The sequence below is a fragment of the Chlorocebus sabaeus genome, chromosome X, assembly GCF_047675955.1.
Source record: "Chlorocebus sabaeus isolate Y175 chromosome X, mChlSab1.0.hap1, whole genome shotgun sequence".
NCBI lineage: Eukaryota > Metazoa > Chordata > Mammalia > Primates > Cercopithecidae > Chlorocebus > Chlorocebus sabaeus.
In genome coordinates this window covers 3,131,766-3,155,964 of record NC_132933.1, presented here as the reverse complement: position 1 = coordinate 3,155,964, position 24,199 = coordinate 3,131,766, and the positions used below count along the sequence as shown (strand labels likewise).

Sequence of the window (24,199 nt, the reverse complement as noted above, 5' to 3'; positions counted from 1 at the left end):
ATTGATAATTGTTCAATTCATTCTCCCAGACTAGCCCTCCTGGATTCAAAACCAGATGAAGATCACATCCCTCCCCTGATGGAAAAAGAACACCTCAAGTAACCTCCCTCACATAGCAATAAATATCCTACGTAAATTAGTAGCATATTAGACGAATAAACAGGCTCTGCCCAAGGAAATAAAATATGATTTAACATTAGAAAAAAAATCTGTTTCATTGTGATTCCTCACATACAAAACGGAGGAGAAAAATTTTGATCATGTCAACGGGTACAGAAAAAGCTTTTAAAATAAATTTAATATGAGTTCATGGTAAAAAAAAAAAAAAAAAAAAAAAAAAAGAAAGTATTTAGGCAACATATACTCAAAGAGAACTTCTGTTTCCTAAAATCAACAGCAAACATACTTAAATGTCAAATATTCAAAGAATTATCAGTCAAGTCAGGAATGAGTAGTAGATGTAGGCTATTATCTCTACGTTTGAAATCAGGATTGAGACACAAAGAGCTGTAAGTATCAAAATGAGTAAGTGGCATGAATATTGGAAAAACATGTAATATTTAGTGATAATACCATTATCGATCTTGAAAATTCAAAGGAGCCGGGCGCGGTGGCTCAAGCCTGTAATCCCAGCACTTTGGGAGGCCGAGACGGGCGGATCACGAGGTCAGGAGATCGAGGCCATCCTGGCTAACACAGTGAAACCCCGTCTCTACTAAAAATATAAGAAAATTAGCCGGGCGTGGTGGCAGGCGCCTGTAGTCCCAGCTACTCGGGAGGCTGAGGCAGGAGAATGGCGTAAACCCGGGAGGCGGAGCTTGCAGTGAGCCGAGATCGCGCCACTGCACTCCAGCCTGGGACACAGAGCAAGACTCCGTCTCAAAAAAAAAAAAAAAAAAAAAAAAAAAAAATTCAAAGGAAAAGGTATGTGGAATATTCAAGTGCATCGGCCTTCAGAATAAGGTGTGCAACAGATTACTACAGCAAAATCAAAATCTTCACCTCATGAAAGCAATAACTAACTAGAACAATTAATAGACAATATACCATTTGCAATAGCAAGAAAATCCAATAATTACTTGAACAGAAGTCTAATAAAAACGTATAAGGTGTTTATACAGGCAGCTATCGAAGTATACTGACATATTCAGAAAAAAAGAGCTTGAAATATATAGAGGAGTATAACATATTCATTCATGGGGAACACAGCAGTGTAAAAATGTAAACTCAGCTTAAATTATTTACAATTTAGTGCCTTACCTGTAGCCACCGACATTACAAGCAAATTTGGGCTGCTGTGCTCTGCTTCCCAAATCAACTCTAAAAAGTTATAGAATGGAAACAGAAAGTAAAAAACCAGTAACAGCAACAAAATCTACGTAACAAAACAGGGACAGCCCAGGGTGAGACTGAAGACCTTGTTGAGCTGGTACTTGTGTTTGACACTTGCAGTGTCAGTTGGAGGGGGTTAGCAGCAGGGATGTTGGGGAGGTTTGTAGCCTGCCTAGACGACAGATGAAACAATGGGTAGAATAAAAGTTTTAAAATTTCCACTTCACTTCATTGCACAATCTGAGGCAGTCCCTGAAAACACGATGCCAAGAGGCCTAGTGTAATAGCAGGACACCAGGAAAATTGGGTTGGTTAAGGCACTATGGCTCCAGAGTTCTGCTAATAACAACCTGAAACCAACATAGTGGGAGAGGAATTACGTTTAAAAAAAAATTCTTTCAACAGAACACAAAGACTGGAATAGAAGTAGAATAGGATATCAGAATGAATCATGCATACTAAGGGTAACTGTTACTTCATAGAAATAAATATAAATATTGCTACCTAAATATATACTTGGAAGATATGTAAACCCTATTTCTTCGATTCAGGGAATAAATCATTTAGGACCAAAGGTTTGCCAAGTGTAGCTCTGGCTGGGGAGGAGCCCTCGTGGGAAGGTGTGCACCTTCTCCCAGAGGTCACTACAATCGCAGGAGCTCCCACCCTGCAGGGAGCACCTGGCCTGGGACCCGCAGCCATTCTCTACAAGGGGTGCAGACGCGCAAATGCTCAGAGGTGACAGAAACAGTGTATCTCCCACCCATCACTTCATCCAACAGCCAGGAGTGAGGAAGAGGACCCTCCTGAATGAGGACTGAGGGTTCACCCTCCCCCACATAGAGGGACCAGAGAATCCAACTCAGCCCCCTTGTCAGCCCTGGTAAACACTGGCAATGATGTCACCCCGACCACACCCCTCCCCCCAATGCCACTTCGGGGGGACTCAGAGTCAGAGACTTGGTCTGAGCACATACAATCAGCAGAGGATGGCGGTCCAGGCTCAGCCAGGTATCCAAATCAGGACCCTGAGGGATGACCAAAGGCCCCTCCCACCCCCAACTCCCCCGACCCCACCAGGATCTACACAGCCACAGGATCCCCGTCCCAATCCCTGCCCCTAACCTCAACACCATCTTCATGCTTACCCCCATCCCCATCCAGATCCCCATCCAGGCAGAATCCGGTTCCACCTCTGTGGAAAACCCAGGGAAGTACAGATGCCCGGATGTGACGTCACTGACTTGCGCATTGGGGATCAGAGGGCAGCGAGATTCTCGCCCTGAGCAACGGCTTGATGTCGGGGGAGGGAAGCAGGCCGAAGTCAGGTGAGGAGGCAAGGTGAGCTGCTGAGGGAGTACTGGGGCGAGTCTCACCACAGACAGAGGGCCTCAAACAATTCAGTGCTGCCTCTGTTGCCAGGCCTGGACCACCCCGAAACGGAAGACGTGGAAGGCTGGGTCGCCACCACCTCACCCCGCCAACCCCCGCCGCTTTAACCCCAGGGAACTCTGGGGTAAGAGTTTTGTGTGACTAGGGAAGGGCTGCTTAGAAGTGGGCAGGGCCCAGACTCAGCCAGGAATCAAGGTCAGGACCCGGAGAGGGGACTGAGCACAACCCACTCCGTGCACCCACCACCATTCCCATCCCCCAACACCAACCCCACCCCCATCCCTCAAACACCAACCCCATTCCCATCCCCACCCCCACCCCCACCCCCATCCTGGCAGAATCCGGGCTTTGCCCCTGCCATAAACCCAAGGAGGCTCCGGGAATGGTGGCCAAGCATGCGGATCCTGACGTTCACCTCTACTGCTAAGGGAAGGAAGGGGTTCAGTATCGTGAGTATGGCCTTTGGGAAGCAGACGAAGGGCCCAGGCCCTCCTGGAAGACAATGGAGTCCTGAGAGGACCCAGCATACCAGGACACGGAGCCTACTGTACCCCTGTCTCAAACTGAGGCAACTTTTCATAGGGCCTCAGGAATCCTAGGGATGCAGAACCACTTCAGCAGGGGGATGGGGCCCAGCCCTGCAAGAAGTCAAGGGGAGGAAGAAGAGGGAGGACTGAGGGGAGGTTGCAGTCCAGATCAGTGGGAACCTTGGGCTGGGGGATCCTGGGCACAGTGGCCGAATGTACCCTGTGCTCATTGCGCCTTCAGGGTGACAGAGTTGAGGACTGTGATCTGAGGAATGGGACTTCAGGTCTGCAGAGGGAGGAATTCCAGGATCTGCCGTACCCAGGGTGTGCCCCCTTCGTGAAGACTGGGGAAACCCCCGGCATAGAAAAAAGGAATGCCACAGAGTTTGGCTGTCCCTTGTTCTTGGCTCTGGGGGAACCTGATCAGGGATGGCCATAAGTGGCAATCTCATTTGTACCACAGGCAGGAGGTTGGTGAACCCTCAGGGAGATAAGGTGTTGGTGTAAAGAGGAGATGTCTGCCCATTTCAGGGGGTTGGTGGTTGAGGAAGGGCAGGTCCCGGTAGGAGTAAGATGAGTAACCCACAGGAGGCCATCATAATCCTCAACCTAGAACCAAAGGGGTCAGCCCTGGACAACGCCCATGGGGGTGACAGGATGTGGCCCCTCCTCACTTCTGTTTCAACATCTCAGGGATGTGAGGACCTTGTTTTCAGAGGGTGACTCAGGTCAACACAGGGGCCCCCATCTGGTCGACAGATGCAGTGGTCCTAGGATCTGCCAAGCATCCAGGTGGGGAGCCTGAGGGAGGATTGACGATTCTTCTGGGCCAGAATGCAGACAGGGGGCCCCATAGAAATCTGCCCTGCCCCTGCTGTTACCTGAGAGAGCTTGGGCAGGGCCGTCAGCTGAGGTCCCTCCATTATCCTGGGATCTCTGATGTCAGGGAACAGGAGGGTTTGGTCTGAAGGGGATGCACTCAGGTCAGTAGAGGGAGGGAGGCTCTCAGGCCCTGCCAGGAGTGGACGTGAGGACCAAGCAGGCTTCTCACTCAGGACACATGGACTCCAATGAATTTGGACATCTCTCATTGTGCTTTGCGGGAGGACCTGGTCATGTATAGCCAGATGTTCGTCCCTCATGTCCTTCTGTACCACATCAGGAATGTGAGTTCTTAACATGAGAGTTTCTCAGGCCAGCAAAAGGGCGGGATTAGGCCCTACAAGGAGAAAGGTGAGGGCCCTGAGTGAGCACAGAGGGGACCCTCCGCCCGAGTAGAGTGGGGACCTCACAGAGTCTGGCCAACCCTGCTGAAATTTCTGGGAATCCGTGGCTGTGCTTGCAGTCTGCACCCTGAAGGCCCATGCATTCCTTTCCCAGGAATCAGGAACTCTAGAAACCAGGCAGTGAGGCCTTGGTCTCAGTCAGTGTCCTCAGGTCACAAAGCAGAGGGGACACAGACAGTGCCAACACTGAAGGTTTTCCTGGAATGCGCACCAAGGGCCCCACCCGCCCCAGAACAAATGGGACTCCAGAGTGCCTGGCCTCACCCTCGCTACTGCCAGTCCTGCAGCCTCAGCATGTGCTTGCTGGCTGTACCCTGAGATGCCCTCTCACTTCCTCCTTCAGGTTCTGAGGGGACCAGGCCGACAAGGAGGATCCGAGGCACTGGAGGAGCGTTGAAGGAGAAGATCTGTAAGTAAGCCTTTCATAGAGCCTCCAAGGGTCAGTTCAGTTCTCAGCTCAGGGCTCTCACACGCTCCGTCTCTCCTCAGGCCTGTGGGTCTTCATTGCCCAGCTCCTGCCCACATTCCCGCCTGCTGCCCTGACCAAAGTCATCATGCCTCTTGAGCAGAGGAGTCAACACTGCGAGCCTGAAGAAGGTCTTGAGGCCCGAGGAGAGGCCCTGGGCCTGGTGGGTGCACAGGCTCCTGCTACTGAGGAGCAGCACACTGCTTCCTCCTCTTCTACTCTAGTGGAAGTCACCCTAGGGGAGGTGCCTGCTGCTGAGTCACCAGGTCCTACCCAGAGTCCTCAGGGGGCCTCCAGCTTTTCTACTACCATCAACTACACCCTTTGGAGCCAATCCGATGAGGACTCCAGCAACCAAGAAGAGGAGGGACCAAGAATGTTTCCTGACCTGGAGTCCGAGTTCCAAGCAGCACTCAGTAGGAAGGTGACTGAGTTGGTTCATTTTCTGCTCCTCAAGTATCGAGCTAGGGAGCCGTTCACAATGGCAGAAATGCTGGAGAGTGTCACGAGAAATTGCCAGTACTTCTTTCCTGTGATCTTCAGCAAAGCCTCTGAGTACTTGCAGCTGGTCTTTGGCATCGAGGTGATGGAAGTGGGCCCAGTCGGCCACTTGTACATCCTTGTCACCTGCCTGGGCCTCTCCTACGATGGCCTGCTGGGCGACAATCAGATCATGCCCAAGACAGGCCTCCTGATAATCGTCCTGGCCATAATCGCAATAGAGGGTGACTGTGCCCCTGAGGAGAAAATCTGGGAGGAGCTGAGTGTGTTGGAGGTGTTTGATGGGAGGGAGGACAGTGTCTTCGCACATCCCAGGGAGCTGCTTACCCAAGATTTGGTGCAGGAAAACTATTTGCAGTACCGGCAGGTGCCTGGCAGTGATCCTGCATGCTATGAGTTCCTGTGGGGTCCAAGGGCCCTCGTTGAAACCAGCTATGTGAAAGTCCTGTATCATATGCTAAAGATCAGTGAAGAACCTCACATTTCCTACCCACCCCTGCATGAATGGGCTTTGAGAGAGGGGGAAGAGTGAGTCCGAGCACACGTTGCAGCCAGGGCCAGTGGGAGGGGGTCTGGGCCAGTGCACCTTCCAGGGCCCCATCCGTTAGCTTCCACTGCCTCGTGTGACATGAGGCCCATTCTTCACTCTTTGAAGAGAGCAGTCAGCATTCTCAGTTTTGGGTTTCTGTTCTATTGGATGACTTGGAGATTTATCTTTGTTTCCTGTTGGAATTGTTCAAATGTTCCTTTTAACGGATGGTTGAATGAACTTCAGCATCCAAGTTTGTGAATGACAGTAGTCACACATAGTGCTGTTTATGTAGTTTAGGAGTAAGAGTCTTGTTTTTTATTCAGATTGGGAAATCCACTCTATTTTGTGAATTGTGATATAATAACAGCAGTGGAAAAAGTATTTGCTTAAAATTGTGAGCGAATTAGCAATAACATACATGACATAAAGAAGTCAAGACTTTAAAAGATAGTTAATTCTTGCCTTATACCTCAGTCTATTCTGTAAAATCAAACAAACATGCATACCTGGATTTCCTTCGCTTCTTTGAGAATGCAAGAGAAATTAAATCTGAATAAATAATTCGTCCTGTTCACTGGGTCATTTCTTTTCCATTCACTCAGCATCTGCTCTGTGGAAGGCCCTGGTTTAGTAGTGGAGATGCTAAGGTAAGCCAGACTCACGCCTACCCATAGGGTTGTAGAATCTAGGAGCTGCAGTCATATAATTAAGGTGGCAAGAAGTCCTGTAAGATGTAGGGGAAATGTAAGAGAGGGGTGAGGGTGTGGGGCTCCAGGTGAGAGTGGTGGAGTGTAAATGCCTTGAGCTGGGGCATTTGGGGCTTTGATAAACTGCAGTTTGATCTGAAGGAGCTGACTCTAATGAAGCTGGGTGGGTGCAGGGCCAGATTCTCAGAGGGTGTGAGAAAAGCCTGGAATGGAAAGCAACTCTGAGCAGTTTATTTCAGATGGGGGATGAACAGAGAGGCGTCTCCACCTGGGGCAGGAATGGAAGGTGTCCTGTGCTTTTGTCCCACTACTATTGAACACAGCCCAAGATGCACGTGATGGACACCCATCATCTGCATGGGTTTCCTGAGCAATGAGGGTGAATTTCCCGGGAAAGGTGGCCCAGAAGCCACTGGCCAGGTGCTTTTCTGCCAGACAGGGAGAACCAGAGCTGACTCCATTAAAAAGGCATTCTAACTGGGTTATCTCAAGTGCAGTTTGATCACTTGTAAGCACGGGCTAGATTTTGGATGGTAACAAAATGCATGCAAATAGTGGATTGGGTGGGAAAGCAGCTGGGAGAGAGGGAAGGAGTTGGTCTTTGACACAGATTCTAGGATCTTTGAGCTGCACCTGGCTGGGCAAAACTCCCACACACTCAAATTTTGAAGTGCATTCTCTGAGAAGAAATACTTAGCTGAATTTTACGGAAGAAGTTTCATATTTGAGCTAAGTATTCCATGTCCTATTGAGCTGTATATTCTCTTATAAGTCCTGGAGAACAGCGACAGCAACAACAAAATTCCAGTGTGTTAGGGCCTGGGGTTAAAAAATATTGGAAATAACAGCCATCCACCATTTGTGAAACTTGTGATTTACACCAGGTCCGGAGCCAGGTGCTTTACCTGCGTTACATACACTCCAAGTGTCCTACTAGACAGGCCTTATCACATCTACTTACAGATGAAGAATCCAAGGCTCACAGGGTTTGTGAATTGGGACGTAAAAACGGGGCATTTCCTGGGTATTTCTCAGGAACACGTGGTTACTAAGGAACAGGGTTGGAAGCAGACTCCTGGTATGAGTTACTTTAGAACCCATGCTGTTCTCATTTCTCCCAGCCTGAGGCTGATCTCCTGACAGGTACTTTATCTCTCTTCGCAGCACTGCACCATGTCTCTCAGGTGACAAAAAGAAGGACCTTGAGGCCAGCATAATGAAGCAGGCGTGGAATGCGACAATGAGAATCAAACACCATTTGGGGCTGGTGTGCGCTGGGTTCCCTGAGAGCTGACACTGCCCAGATGTGGGCATTTCTGTGCAGCCCCAGCACTTTCAGAATTACAGCACATTTCTCCTGGTCACTTCTTGTGCTCTGTCTGACTCTGGAACCTACCTGGCCTGTTGTTCAGCTCCTCACTGATCCACATAGAACAGCCCAGAATCCCCTGCTCACCTCCTGACAGGGAGCGTTCCTTTTCCCTGTAGAAGTCCACTGGCTGTCCCATCTCTCACCCAGGAAGCCATAAGATATCAATAATCCTTTTGATATAAAAATTCGCATGGGGATTGTGATGTTTAGACACTTGGTTACCACTCTGGTGGTCTTAAACACACTCTCTTAATTGTTTTCTGAATGGGCTGAGTAGTCTGCTTTGCCATATTGTCTAAGGGTTCTTGTGTGATATCACCCTGAAGTTAGAGGAATTTGGAACCACCTTGATACTTGAAATCAAGCTTTCATAGGGCGTCCTTTTGGAATTCGCCTCTGAATACATGCACAGATAAATGGTCAAAGAGCAAACCGTCCCTCATGAGTATTAGATGAGAAAAACCTTGGGAAATCCCAGTAGAACAAACATCTACTTACTGAGACTGAATTCCCAAATTTCTGGAGTCCTCCAGGAGTTTAAAAAAGATTCCTTGAAAACATGTCAACTCTCATGAAAGAGGAATAATTAAGCAGCCTTCTGTTTCTTGTCTGTTCACCTGCTCCACGGGAAAATACTGGCCTTCAGTGTGCGTAAAAGCACCAGACAGGTGTTCAGGCGTGTGGAGGGTAGCACAAATTCACAGGTTAACATTTTGACCGGGAATCCAATGGAGGAAAAATTCTCAGCTTACTATGGATTTAAAGGGTATTGCAAAGGGAAGGCTTCCTGCTGAGACTTTTAAGATTATTGAGCAGTTAGTTGTGATTGTATATGTGAAAACATCAGTCACATATTTGACACTGGAAAAAGTTGGAGAATGTCACGGCAAATTTGGCCTTCTCAGAAACTCCTCCTAGAAATGAGATGGGTAGTGTAATACCAAATAAACATAGTTGCTTTTTGTTGGGCACCTACTGTGTAACAGTTTATGGGGGAGGGTATCCTACTCACCTACATTTTGTCTTTGTCTCCTTCCTGGACACATGGGAACAGTAAAGTCCTTGCAGTTAGGATGGGTCATGTGACATTTCCTTTATACCAATATAGGAGCAGAAGCATCGTTTGTCACATCCTGGCATGTGGGAGCCAGTGTGCCATTTCCACGCTTTCTCCCCGCTTTCAATGACAAACATGGCAGCTTCATCTTGAGATGATGGAATCACAAGGTGGAAGCAGCTTGCATCGCTGGGTCCCATGAGAGTGGAGAGCACCTGGCAAACTGCATCAGAACTTATTTGCACATAAAACATACTTGTGTTGTGTGTTGTGGCAAGCCATTCATGCTTGTTCTGTTGCATTGGCTGGCAGTTACTTAAACTGACATGGCTAGTATTTCTGTTTGCCAGGTTTAAATATTTTTATTTAAAAGGTAATATTGTATATATTCTTATTGCAAAAATTACAGAAATGTAGATAATTCACAATTTTCCCCTATATAGAGCTCGACAGTTAACAACATCCCCACTGCCCCTACAGAGGTCACCAGAGTTAACAATCTTGTTTATTATTTTACAGCTGACTCTAGGCTTTTCATTGACAGATAAACCATAACAATATATTGATTTTATTTAATATACAAGAACAATGATGTTCATATCGATATGGTTTCATCACTTTGGATGCAGGATCTTTCCACAACAGTATATATATAGATTGATAGATAATAAGATACATAGTTATATCTCACTTTTGAAACCACTTTCTTTAATTCTAAAGTAAGCGTGCACCATAATTAATTAAACTCTTTCTTCCTAATGGACATATAAGTTGCTTCCCATTTGCTATATGATAAATATAATAAAATCAACATATATGAATATGAATTTTTAGGCAAACAAGGTTTTCTTATAAAAAGAATATATTAACATGGACATTGGTTTAAAGTGAAAGGGTGAAAAGAGTTTAACATCTAAAATATTTCTAAAATTGTATTACAAAAATGCTGTACCAATTCAAATTCTCATAAAAATCACAATCGATTTAAAATTCTGAAATGTGGACAGGACATTTCTTCTCTGCTTTGAGAAGGATTTGGTCAGACTGAAGAGGAGCCAGGTAATGAGAGCAGACAGGAGACCCTCAGCCCATAAGGGAGGATCCAGGGGAGAGCCGTTGCTGGCGTCCATGAGAGAGACCACATGTGAAACCAAGTCCACAGAACCCCAGGCAGGCTGGCACTCCGAGTTCTAAATCCAGAGTTCAGGCCGGTGGAGTCAGGGGCCTGAGGGGGAGAAGGGGGAAGGAGGAGGGAAGACAGGACAATGAACAGGAATAGGCTTGGGGAAATCCCAGCACCATCATCACCAGCTGGAGGGGGCCCTGTGATCTGAGTGGGCAGGCCTGTTGGCTGAATGCACCAGGGCTGTGCTGGTCAACCTTCCCGCCCTCAGAATCCCCTTCCCTCTCTCAGGAAGAGCTTGGCTGATTCTCTGCATCATTCTGGGCCAGCTGCCTCTCTTGAACACTCCAGTGGTCCTTTGCACCTTCACCAGCGTCCCAGATGTGGGAGCTGTCTTCATGCCTGCTCGGGGCTGGTGTTTTATCCCCTGGGGAGCCTCCATAGAGGCTGGGCTATGTGAGTGGGTTGCTGACTGATGACCAACTGATGAGACAGGCCAGGAATGCAGTTGAAAGGGGCAGTGGGACTGCATGGAGGAGAAATGGGAGGAAGAGTGCCCAGGGACTAGTCAGCTCAGACTCTGCAGATGAAAGATTGGCTGTGGACGTGCCTTGAAAATGATCCAGGTGGGGGCGGAGCAAGATGGCCGAATAGGAACAGCTCCAGTCTCCAACTCCCAGCGCGAGCGACACAGAAGACCGGTGATTTCTGCATTTTCAACTGAGGTACTGGGTTCATCTCACTGGGGAGTGCCAGACGATCGGTGCTGGTCAGCTGCTGCAGCCCGACCAGCGAGAGCTGAAGCAGGGCGAGGCATTGCCTCACCTGGGAAGCGCAAGGGGGAAGGGAATCCCTTTTCCTAGCCAGGGGAACTGAGACACACAACACCTGGAAAATCGGGTAACTCCCACCCCAATACTGCGCTTTAAGCAAACAGGCACACCAGGAGATCATATCCCACACCTGGCCGGGAGGGTCCCACGCCCACGGAGCCTCCCTCATTGCTAGCACAGCAGTCTGTGATCTACCGGCAAGGCAGCAGCGAGGCTGGGGGAGGGGTGCCCGCCATTGCTGAGGCTTAAGTAGGTAAACAAAGCCGCTGGGAAGCTCGAACTGGGTGGAGCTCACAGCAGCTCAAGGAAACCTGCCTGTCTCTGTAGACTCCACCTCTGGGGACAGGGCACAGTAAACAATAACAAACGCATCAGAAAGCTCTGCAGACGCAAACGACTCTGTCTGACAGCTTTGAAGAGAGCAGTGGATCTCCCAACATGGAGGTTGAGATCTGAGAAGGGACAGACTCCCTGCTCAAGTGGGTCCCTGACCCCTGAGTAGCCTAACTGGGAGACATCCCCCACTAGGGGCAGTCTGACACCCCACACCTCACAGGGTGGAGTACACCCCTGAGAGGAAGCTTCCAAAGCAAGAATCAGACAGGTACACTCGCTGTTCAGAAATATTCTATCTTCTGCAGCCTCTGCTGCTGATACCCAGGCAAACAGGGTCTGGAGTGGACCTCAAGCAATCTCCAACAGACCTACAGCTGAGGGTCCTGACTGTTAGAAGGAAAACTATCAAACAGGAAGGACACCTACATCAAAACCCCATCAGTACATCACCATCATCAAAGACCAGAGGCAGATAAAACCACAAAGATGGGGAAAAAGCAGGGCAGAAAAGCTGGAAATTCAAAAAATAAGAGCGCATCTCCCCCAGCAAAGGAGCGCAGCTCATCGCCAGCAACGGATCAAAGCTGGACGGAGAATGACTTCGACGAGATGAGAGAAGAAGGCTTCAGTCCATCAAATTTCTCAGAGCTAAAGGAGGAATTACGTACCCAGCGCAAAGAAACTAAAAATCTTGAAAAAAAAGTGGAAGAATTGATTGCTAGAGTAATTAATGCAGAGAAGGTCATAAACGAAATGAAAGAGATGAAAACCATGACACGAGAAATACGTGACAAATGCACAAGCTTCAGTAACCGACTCGATCAACTGGAAGAAAGAATGTCAGCGATTGAGGATCAAATGAATGAAATGAAGCGAGAAGAGAAACCAAAAGAAAAAAGACAAAAAAGAAATGAACAAAGCCTGCAAGAAGTATGGGATTATGTAAAAAGACCAAATCTACGTCTGATTGGGTTGCCTGAAAGTGAGGGGGAAAATGGAACCAAGTTGGAAAACACTCTTCAGGATATCATCCAGGAGAACTTCCCCAACCTAGTAGAGCAGGCCAACATTCAAATCCAGGAAATACAGAGAACACCACAAAGATACTCCTCAAGAAGAGCAACTCCAAGACACATAATTGCCAGATTCACCAAAGTTGAAATGAAGGAAAAAATCTTAAGGGCAGCCAGAGAGAAAGGTCGGGTTACCCACAAAGGGAAGCCCATCAGACTAACAGCAGATCTCTCGGCAGAAACTCTTCAAGCCAGAAGAGAGTGGGGGCCAATATTCAACATTCTTAAAGAAAAGAATTTTAAACCCAGAATTTTATATCCAGCCAAACTAAGTTTCATAAGTGAAGGAGAAATAAAATCCTTTACAGATAAGCAAATGCTTAGAGATTTTGTCACCACTAGGCCTGCCTTACAAGAGACCCTGAAGGAAGCACTAAACATGGAAAGGAACAACCGGTACCAGCCATTGCAAAAACATGCCAAAATGTAAAGACCATCAAGGTTAGGAAGAAACTGCATCAACTAACGAGTAAAATAACCAGTTAATATCATAATGGCAGGATCAAGTTCACACATAACAATATTAACCTTAAATGTAAATGGACTAAATGCTCCAATTAAAAGACACAGACTGGCAAACTGGATAAAGAGTCAAGACCCATCAGTCTGCTGTATTCAGGAGACCCATCTCACACGCAGAGACATACATAGGCTCAAAATAAAGGGATGGAGGAAGATTTACCAAGCAAATGGAGAACAAAAAAAAGCAGGGGTTGCAATACTAGTCTCTGATAAAACAGACTTTAAACCATCAAAGATCAAAAGAGACAAAGAAGGCCATTACATAATGGTAAAGGGATCAATTCAACAGGAAGAGATAACTATCCTAAATATATATGCACCCAATACAGGAGTACCCAGATTCATAAAGCAAGTCCTTAGAGACTTACAAAGAGACTTAGACTCCCATACAATAATAATGGGAGACTTCAACACTCCACTGTCAACATTAGACAGATCAACGAGACAGAAAGTTAACAAGGATATCCAGGAATTGAACTCATCTCTGCAGCAAGCAGACCTAATAGACATCTATAGAACTCTCCACCCCAAATCAACAGAATATACATTCTTCTCAGCACCACATCGTACTTACTCCAAAATTGACCACGTAATTGGAAGTAAAGCACTCCTCAGCAAATGTACAAGAACAGAAATTATAACAAACTGTCTCTCAGACCACAGTGCAATCAAACTAGAACTCAGGACTAAGAAACTCAGTCAAAACCGCTCAACTACATGGAAACTGAACAACCTGCTCCTGAATGACTACTGGGTACATAACGAAATGAAGGCAGAAATAAAGATGTTCTTTGAAACCAATGAGAACAAAGATACAACATACCAGAATCTCTGGGACACATTTAAGCAGTGTGTAGAGGGAAATTTATAGCACTAAATGCCCACAAGAGAAAGCAGGAAAGATCTAAAATTGACACTCTAACATCGCAATTAAAAGAACTAGAGAAGCAAGAGCAAACATATTCGAAAGCTAGCAGAAGGCAAGAAATAACTAAGATCAGAGCAGAACTGAAGGAGATAGAGACACAAAAAACCCTCCAAAAAATCAATGAATCCAGGAGTTGGTTTTTTTGAAAAGATCAACAAAATTGACAGACCGCTAGCAAGACTAATAAAGAAGAAAAGAGAGAAGAATCAAATCGACGCAATTAAAAATGATAAAGGGGATATCACCACCGACCCCACAGAAATACAAACTACCATCAGAGAATACTATAAACACCTCTATGCAAATAAACTGGAAAATCTAGAAGAAATAGATAATTTCCTGGACACTTACACTCTTCCAAGACTAAACCAGGAAGAAGTTGAATCCCTGAATAGACCAAGAGCAGGCTCTGAAATTGAGGCAATAATTAATAGCCTACCAACCAAAAAAAGTCCAGGACCAGATGGATTCACAGCTGAATTCTACCAGAGGTACAAGGAGGAGTTGGTACCATTCCTTCTGAAACTATTCCAATCAATAGAAAAAGAGGGAATCCTCCCTAACTCATTTTATGAGGCCAACATCATCCTGATACCAAAGCCTGGCAGAGACACAACAAAAAAAGAGAATTTTAGACCAATATCCCTGATGAACATCGATGCAAAAATCCTCAATAAAATACTGGCAAACCGGATTCAGCAACACATCAAAAAGCTTATCCACCATGATCAAGTGGGCTTCATCCCTGGGATGCAAGGCTGGTTCAACATTTGCAAATCAATAAACATAATCCAGCATATAAACAGAACCAAAGACAAGAACCACATCATTATCTCAATAGATGCAGAAAAGGCTTTTGACAAAATTCAACAGCCCTTCATGCTAAAAACGCTCAATAAATTCGGTATTGATGGAACGTACCTCAAAATAATAAGAGCTATTTATGACAAACCCACAGCCAATATCATACTGAATGGGCAAAAACTGGAAAAATTCCCTTTGAAAACTGGCACAAGACAGGGATGCCCTCTCTCACCACTCCTATTCAACATAGTGTTGGAAGTTCTGGCTAGGGCAATCAGGCAAGAGAAAGAAATCAAGGGTATTCAGTTAGGAAAAGAAGAAGTCAAATTGTCCCTGTTTGCAGATGACATGATTGTATATTTAGAAAACCCCATTGTCTCAGCCCAAAATCTCCTTAAGCTGATAAGCAACTTCAGCAAAGTCTCAAGATACAAAATTAATGTGCAAAAATCACAAGCATTCTTATACACCAGTAACAGACAAACAGAGAGCCAAATCAGGAATGAACTTCCATTCACAATTGCTTCAAAGAGAATAAAATACCTAGGAATCCAACTTACAAGGGATGTAAAGGACCTATTCAAGGAGAACTACAAACCACTGCTCAGTGAAATAAAAGAGGACACAAACAAATGGAAGAACATACCATGCTCATGGATAGGAAGAATCAATATCATGAAAATGGCCATACTTCCCAAGGTAATTTATAGATTCAATGCCATCCCCATCAAGCTACCAATGAGCTTCTTCACAGAATTGGAAAAAACTGCTTTAAAGTTCATATGGAACCAAAAAAGAGCCCGCATCTCCAAGACAATCCTAAGTCAAAAGAACAAAGCTGGAGGCATCACGCTACCTGACTTCAAACTATACTACAAGGCTACAGTAACCAAAACAGCATGGTACTGGTACCAAAACAGAGATATAGACCAATGGAACAGAACAGAGTCCTCAGAAATAATACCACACATCTACAGCCATCTGATCTTTGACAAACCTGAGAGAAACAAGAAACGGGGAAAGGATTCCCTATTTAATAAATGGTGCTGGGAAAATTGGCTAGCCATAAGTAGAAAGCTGAAACTGGATCCTTTCCTTACTCCTTATACGAAAATTAATTCAAGATGGATTAGAGACTTAAATGTTAGACCTAATACCATAAAAATCCTAGAGGAAAACCTAGGTAGTACCATTCAGGACATAGGCATGGGCAAAGACTTCATGTCTAAAACACCAAAAGCAACGGCAGCAAAAGCCAAACTTGACAAATGGGATCTCATTGAACTAAAGAGCTTCTGCACAGCAAAAGAAACTACCATCAGAGTGAACAGGCAACCTACAGAATGGGAGAAAATTTTTGCAATCTACTCATCTGACAAAGGGCTAATATCCAGAACCTACAAAGAACTCAAACAAATTTACAAGAAAAAAACAAACAACCCCATCAAAAAGTGGGCAAAGGATATGAACAGACATTTCTCAAAAGAAGACATTCATACAGCCAACAGACACATGAAAAAATGCTCATCATCACTGGCCATCAGAGAAATGCAAATCAAAACCACAATGAGATACCATCTCACACCAGTTAGAATGGCGATCATTCAAAAGTCAGGAAACAACAGGTGCTGGAGAGGATGTGGAGAAATAGGAACACTTTTACACTGTTGGTGGGATTGTAAACTAGTTCAACCATTATGGAAAACAGTATGGCGATTCCTCAAGGATCTAGAACTAGATGCTCCATATGACCCAGCCATCCCATTACTGGGTATATACCCAAAGGATTATAAATTATGCTGCTATAAAGACACATGCACACGTATGTTTATTGCAGCACTATTCACAATAGCAAAGACTTGGAATCAGCCCAAATGTCCATCAGTGACAGATTGGATTAAGAAAATGTGGCACATATACACCATGGAATACTATGCAGCCATAAAAAAGGATGAGTTTGTGTCCTTTGTAGGGACATGGATGCAGCTGGAAACCATCATTCTTAGCAAACTATCACAAGAACAGAAAACCAAACACCGCATGTTCTCACTCATAGGTGGGAACTGAACAATGAGATCACTTGGACTCGGGAAGGGGAACATCACACACCGGGGCCTATCATGGGGAGGGGGGAGGGGGGAGGGGGGGAGGGATTGCATTGGGAGTTATACCTGATGTAAATGACGAGTTGATGGGTGCAGCACACCAACATGGCACAAGTATACATATGTAACAAACCTGCACGTTATGCACATGTACCCTACAACTTAAAGTATAATAATAATAAATAAATTTAAAAAAAAAAAAGAAAAAAAAAAAAAAAGAAAATGATCCAGGTGGTGACTGTGTCTCAGATAGCCATCTGTGGCTTCTGAACTCTTGACACACAAGGGGACAGGTGTCCTAGGGCAGTGATCGCTGGCCTATGTTGCCAGCAGACATTGTCAGGGGAGAGGGCTGGACCAAGGTCTGAACGTGAGCAAGTTGTATGGCAAGGCAGTGGAGGTGGCAGCTTTCCTTGTTAAACTGATGGGGACATGCGGGGTCCAATACAGGAAGCATCCTGTTGGCAGCATCCTCACTTCCATGACAGTGTTTGGTCCAGGGGAGAAGACGTCTGCAGTGACCCTCTCCGTGGTAGTTTCCACGGGATTTGAACTCAAATGAGCCCAGGTGAAGGAACTGTGGGTTTTGTCATGTAGGCAGGAGGCCCAGGACGGCAGACTCCATAATTTGAATCAAAGTATTCCCATGCCTGATAACTTCATTCATCCCATGCACTTACGCATTCCTACAGAAAACTTTCATTGAATATATGCTGAGTGATAATACCATTATTGATCTTGAAAATTCAAAGGAAAAGGTATGTGGAATATTCAAGTGCATCGGCCTTCAGAACGAGGTGTGCAATAGATTACTACAGCAAAATCAAAATCTTCACCTCACGAAAGCAATAACTAACTATGACAATTGATAGACCATATGCCATTTGCAATAGCAAGAAAGTCCAATAATTACCTGAATAGAAGTCTAATAAAAATGTATAAGGTGTTTATACAGGCAGCTATCGAAGTATACTGACATATTCAGGAAAAAAGAGCTTGAAATATATAGAGAAGTATAACATATTCATTCATGGGGAACACAGCAGTGTAAAACTGTAAACTCAGCTTAAATTATTTACAATCTAGTGCCCTACCTGTAGCCACCAACATTACAAGCAAATTTGGGCTGCTGTGCTCTGCTTCCCAAATCAACTCTAGAAATTTATAGAATGGAAACAGAAAGTAAAAAACCAGCATCAGCAACAAAATCTATGCAACAAAACAGGGACAGCCCAGGGTGAGACTGAAGACCTTGTTGAGTTGGTACTTGTGTTTGACACTTGCAGTGCCAGTTGGAGGGGGTTAGTGGCAGGGATGTTGGGGAGGTTTGTAGCCTGCTTAGACAGCAGATGAAAGAATGGGTAGAATAAAAGTTTTAAAATTTCCACTTCACTTCATTGCACAATCTGAGGCAGCCCCTGAAAACACGATGCCAAAAGGCCTAGTGTAATAGCAGGACACCAGGAAAATTGGGTTGGTTAAGGCACTATGGCTCCAGAGTTCTGCTAATAACAACCTGAAATCAACATAGTGGGAGAGGAATTATGTTTTAAAAAAAATTCTTTCAACAGAACACAAAGACTGGAATAGAAGTAGAATAGGATATCTGAGTGAATCATGCATACTAAGGGTGGCTATTACTTCATAGAAATAAATACATATATTGCTACCTAAATATATACTTGGAAGATATGTAAACCCTATTTCTTCGATTCATAAATCATTTAGGACCGAAGGTTTGCCAAGTGTAGCTCTGGCTGGGGAGGAGCCCTCGTGGGAAGGTGTGCATCTTCTCCCAGAGGTCACTACAATCGCAGGAGCTTCCACCCTGCAGGGAGCACCTGGCCTGGGACCCGCAGCCATTCTCTACAAGGGGTACAGACGCACAAACGCTCAGAGGTGACAGAAACAGAGCGTCTCCCACCCATCACTTCATCCAACAGCCAGGGGTGAGGAAGAGGACCCTCCTGAGTGAGGACTGAGGATCCGCCCTCATCCACATAGTGGGACCACAGAGTGCAGCTCAGCTCCTCTTGTCAGCCCTGGTAAACACTGGCAATGATGTCACCCTGACCACACCCCTCCCCCCAATGCCACTTCGGGGGGACTCAGAGTCAGAGACTTGGTCTGAGGGGAGCAGATACAATCAGCAGCGGATGGCAGTCTAGGCTCGGCCAGGCATCCAAGTCAGGACCCTGAGGGATGACCAAAGGCCCCTCCCACCCCCAACTCTCCGGAATCCACCAGGATCTACAGCCTCAGGATCCCCATCCCAATCCCTACCCCTACCCCTACCCCCAACACCATCTTCATGCTTACCCCCACCCCCATCCAGATCCCCCCCCACAAGCCGAATCTGGTTCCACCCCTGCCGTGGACCCAGGGAAGTACCGTTGCCCGGATGTGATGCCACTGACTTGCACATTGGGGGTCAGAGGACAGTGAGATTCTCGCCCTGAGCAACGGCCTGCTATCGGCGGAGGGAAGTAGGCCCAGGCTGGGTGGGGAGGCAAGGTGAGATGCTGAGGGAGGACTGAGGCGGGTCTCACCCCAGACAGAGGGCCCCAAATAGTCCAGCACTGCCTCTGCTGCCAGCCTTGGACCACCGCACATGGGAAGATGTCAAAGGGTGGATCGCCACCACATCACTCCGCCAGCCCCCGCTGCTTTAGTGGCAGGGAACTCTGTGGTCTGAGCGTTGTGTGATCAGGGCAGGGCTGGTTAGAAGAGGGCAGGGCCCAGGCTCTGCCAGAAATCAAGGTCAGGGCCCCAAGAGGGGACTGAGGGTAACCGCTCCACACCCCCACTACCATTCTGATCCCCCAACACCACCCTCACACCCATCCCCCATTCCCCATTCCCATCCTCACCCCACCCCCATCCTGGCAGAATCCAGGCTTTGCCTCTGCTATCAACCCACAGAAGCTCCGGGAATGGCGGCCAGGCACACGGATCCTGAGGTTCACATTTACGGCTAAGGGAGGGAAGGGGTTTGGTATCGTGAGCAAGGCCTTTGGGAAGCAGAGGAAAGGCCCAGGCCCTCCTGGAAGTCAATGGAGTCCTCAGGGGACCCAGCATGCCAGGACAGGGGGCCCACGGTACCCCTGTCTCAAACTGAGGCAACTTTTCATTCAGCCACGGGAATCCTAGTGATGCAGACCCACTTCAGCAGGGGGTTGGGGCCCAGCCCTGCCAGGAGTCAAGGGGAGGAAGAAGAGGGAGGACTGAGGGGAGGTTGCAGTCCAGATCAGTGGGAACCTTGGGCTGGGGGATGCTGGGCACAGTGGCCGAATGTGCCCCGCGCTCATTGCACCTTCAGGGTGACAGAGTTGAGGGCTGTGGTCTGAGGAGTGGTACTTCAGGTCAGCAGAGGGAGGAATCCCAGGACCTGCTGGCCCCAAGGTGTGCCCCCTTCGTGAGGACTGGGGATACCCCTGGCCCAGAAAGAAGGGATGCCACAGAGTCTGGCTGTCCCTTATTCTTAACTCTAGGGGAGCCCTATCATGCATGACTCTAATTGGCAATCTCATTTGTACCACAGGCAGGAGGTTGGGGAACCCTCAGGGACATAAGGTGTTGGTGTAAAGAGGAACTGTCTGCTCATTTCAGGGGCTTGGGGGTTGAGGAAGGGCAGGCCTCGGCAGGAGTAAAGCTGAGTAACCCATAGGAGGCCATCAGAAGCCTCACCCTAAAACCAAAGAGGTCTGCCCTGGACAACCCACTTGGGGGTGACAGGATGTGGCCCCTCCTCACTTCTGTTTCCAGATCTCAGGGAGGTGAGGACCTTTTCTTCAGAGGATGAGTCAGGTCAACACAGGAGCCTCCATGTAGTCGACAGAAGCGGTGGTCCTGAGATCTGCCAAGCATCCAGGTGAGAAGCCTGTGGGAGGATTGAGGGTACTCCTGGGCCAGAACGCAAACAGGGGCCCCATAGAAATCTGCCCTGCCCCTGCTGTTCCCTCAGAGAGCCTGGGCAGTGGTGTCGGCTGAGGTCCATCCATTATTCTGGGATCTCTGATGTCAGGGAAGGGGAGGCCTTGGTCTGAAGGGGCTGCACTCAGGTCAGTAGAAGGAGGCTCTCAGGCCCTGTGAGGAGTGGAGTTGAAGACCAAGCAGGCTCATCACCCAGGACACATGGACTCCAATGAATTTGGACATCTCTCATTGTGCTTTGCGGGAGGACCTGGTCATGTATGGCCAGATGTTGGTCCCTCATGTCCTTCTATACCACATCAGGAATGTGAGTTCTTGACATGAGAGTTTCTCAGGCCAGCAAAAGGGCGGGATTAGGCCCTACAAGGAGAAAGGTGAGGGCCCTGAGTGAGCACAGAGGGGACCCTCCACCCTAGTAGAGTGGAGACCTCACAGAGTCTGGCCAACCATCCTGACAATTCTGGAATTCATGGCTGTACTTGCAGTCTGCACCCTGAAGGCCCATGGATTCCTCTCCCAGGAATCAGGAACTCCAGGAACAAGGCAGTGAGGACTTGGTCTGAGGCAGTGTCCTGAAGTCACAGAGCAGAGCAGGTGCAGACAGTGCCAACACTGAAGCTTTGCCTAGAATGCACACCAACAGCACCACCCGCCCCAGATCACATGGGACTCCAGAGCGCCTGGCCTCACCCTCACTACTGTCAGTACTTCAGCCTCAGCATGTGCTGGCTGGCTGTACCCTGAGGTGCCCTCTCACTTTCTCCTTCAGGTTCTCAGGTGACAGGCCGACAAGGAGGACTGGAGGTTCTGGGGCAGCACTAAAGGAGATCTGTAAGTAAGCCTGTTAGAGCCTCCAAGGTTCAGTTCAGTTCTCAACTGAGGCCTCTCACACGCTCCATCTCTCCCCAGGCCTGTGGGTCTCCATTGTCCAGCTCCTGCCCACACTCCTGCCTGCTGTCCTGACCAGAGTCAGCCTGCCTCTGGAGCAGAGGAGTCAGCACTGCAAGACTGAGGAAGGCCTTGAGACCCGAGGAGAGGCCCTGGGCCTGGTGGGTGCCCAGGTTCCTGTTACTGAGGAGCAGGAGACTGCCTCCTCCTCCTCTACTCTAGTGGAAGTCACCCTGGGGGAAGTGTCTGCTGCCAAGTCACCGGGTCCTCCCCCAGAGTCCTCAGGGAGCCTCCACCCTCCCCACTATCATCAACTGTACTCTCTGGAGCCAATCCGATGAGGGCTCCAGCAACCAAGAAGAGGAGGGGCCAAGCACCTTTCCTGACCTGGAGACCGGCTTCCAAGCAGCACTCAGTAGGAAGGTGGCTGAGTTGGTACATTTTCTGCTCCTAAAGTATCGAGCCAGGGAGCAGTTCACAACAGCAGAAATACTGGAGAGTGTTATGAGAAATTGCCAGTACTGACCGGGCACGGTGGCTCACGCCTCTAATCCCAGCACTTTGGGAGGCGGAGGAGGGTGGATCACGAGGTCAGGAGATCAAGACTGTGAAACCCCGTCTCTACTAAAAATACAACACATTAGCCGGGCGTGGTGGCGGGAGTCTATAGTCCCAGCTACTCAGGAGACTGAGGCAGGAGAATGGCGTGAACGTGGGAGGCGGGGCTTGCAGTGAGCCGAGATTGCACCACTGCACTCCAACCTGGGTGACAGAGCAAGACTCCGTCTCAAAAAAAAAAAAAAAAAAATTGCCAGTACTTCTTTCCTGTGATCTTCAGCAAAGCCTCCGAGTACTTGCAGCTGGTCTTTGGCATCGAGGTGATGGAAGTGGTCCCCATCGGCCACTTGTACATCCTTGTCACCTCCCTGGGCCTCTCCTACAATGGCCTGCTGGGCGACAATCAGATCATGCCCAAGACAGACCTCCTGATAATCATCCTGGCCATAGTAGCAATAGAGGGAGACGGTGGCCCTGAGGAGAAAGTCTGGGAGGAGCTGAGTGTGTTGGAGCTGTCTGGCAGGAGGGAGGACAGTGTCTTAGCAAATCCCAGTAAGCTGCTCACCCAAGTATTGGTGCAGGAAAATTACCTAGAGTACCGGCAGGTGCCCTTCAGTGATCATGCATGCTACGAGTTCCTGTGGGGTCCAAGGGCCCTCGTTGAAACCAGCTATGTGAAAGTCCTGTACCATATGCTAAAGATCACTGGTGAGCCTCGAATTTCCTACCCACCCCTGCATGAATGGGCTTGGAGAGAGGGGGAAGAGTGAGTCTGAACAGGCGTTGCAGCCAGGGCCAGTGGGAGGGGGTCTGGGCCAGTGCACCAGTCTTTGTGTTCTGTTGAAAGAATTTTTTTTAAAACATAATTCCTCTCCCACTATGTTGATTTCAGGTTGTTATTAGCAGAACTCTGGAGCCATAGTGCCTTAACCAACCCAATTTTCCTGGTGTCCTGCTATTACACTAGGCCTTTTGGCATCGTGTTTTCAGGGGCTGCCTCAGATTGTGCAATGAAGTGAAGTGGAAATTTTAAAACTTTTATTCTACCCATTCTTTCATCTGCCGTCTAAGCAGGCTACAAACCTCCCCAACATCCCTGCCACTAACCCCCTCCAACTGGCACTGCAAGTGTCAAACACAAGTACCAACTCAACAAGGTCTTCAGTCTCACCCTGGGCTGTCCCTGTTTTGTTGCATAGATTTTGTTGCTGATGCTGGTTTTTTACTTTCTGTTTCCATTCTATAAATTTCTAGAGTTGATTTGGGAAGCAGAGCACAGCAGCCCAAATTTGCTTGTAATGTTGGTGGCTACAGGTAGGGCACTAGATTGTAAATAATTTAAGCTGAGTTTACAGTTTTACACTGCTGTGTTCCCCATGAATGAATATGTTATACTTCTCTATATATTTCAAGCTCTTTTTTCCTGAATATGTCAGTATACTTCGATAGCTGCCTGTATAAACACCTTATACATTTTTATTAGACTTCTATTCAGGTAATTATTGGACTTTCTTGCTATTGCAAATGGCATATGGTCTATCAATTGTCATAGTTAGTTATTGCTTTCGTGAGGTGAAGATTTTGATTTTGCTGTAGTAATCTATTGCACACCTCGTTCTGAAGGCCGATGCACTTGAATATTCCACATACCTTTTCCTTTGAATTTTCAAGATCAATAATGGTATTATCACTCAGCATATATTCAATGAAAGTTTTCTGTAGGAATGCGTAAGTGCATGGGATGAATGAAGTTATCAGGCATGGGAATACTTTGATTCAAATTATGGAGTCTGCCGTCCTGGGCCTCCTGCCTACATGACAAAACCCACAGTTCCTTCACCTGGGCTCATTTGAGTTCAAATCCCGTGGAAACTACCACGGAGAGGGTCACTGCAGACGTCTTCTCCCCTGGACCAAACACTGT

General features: G+C 47.4%; 1 protein-coding gene and 1 pseudogene across 1 annotated transcript; both read left to right on the top strand.

Annotated features, from left to right (window-relative positions):
• Positions 1-5,091: 5,091 nt before the first annotated feature.
• LOC103232985 (melanoma-associated antigen 2) lies at positions 5,092-6,036 on the top strand. Its single transcript, XM_073013131.1, has one exon. The coding sequence runs from the start codon at positions 5,092-5,094 to the stop codon at positions 6,034-6,036; it is 945 nt and encodes a 314-aa protein (XP_072869232.1).
• Positions 6,037-17,320: 11,284 nt separating this feature from the next.
• On the top strand, positions 17,321-23,045 carry LOC119623044 (melanoma-associated antigen 12-like; annotated as a pseudogene).
• Positions 23,046-24,199: the final 1,154 nt, after the last annotated feature.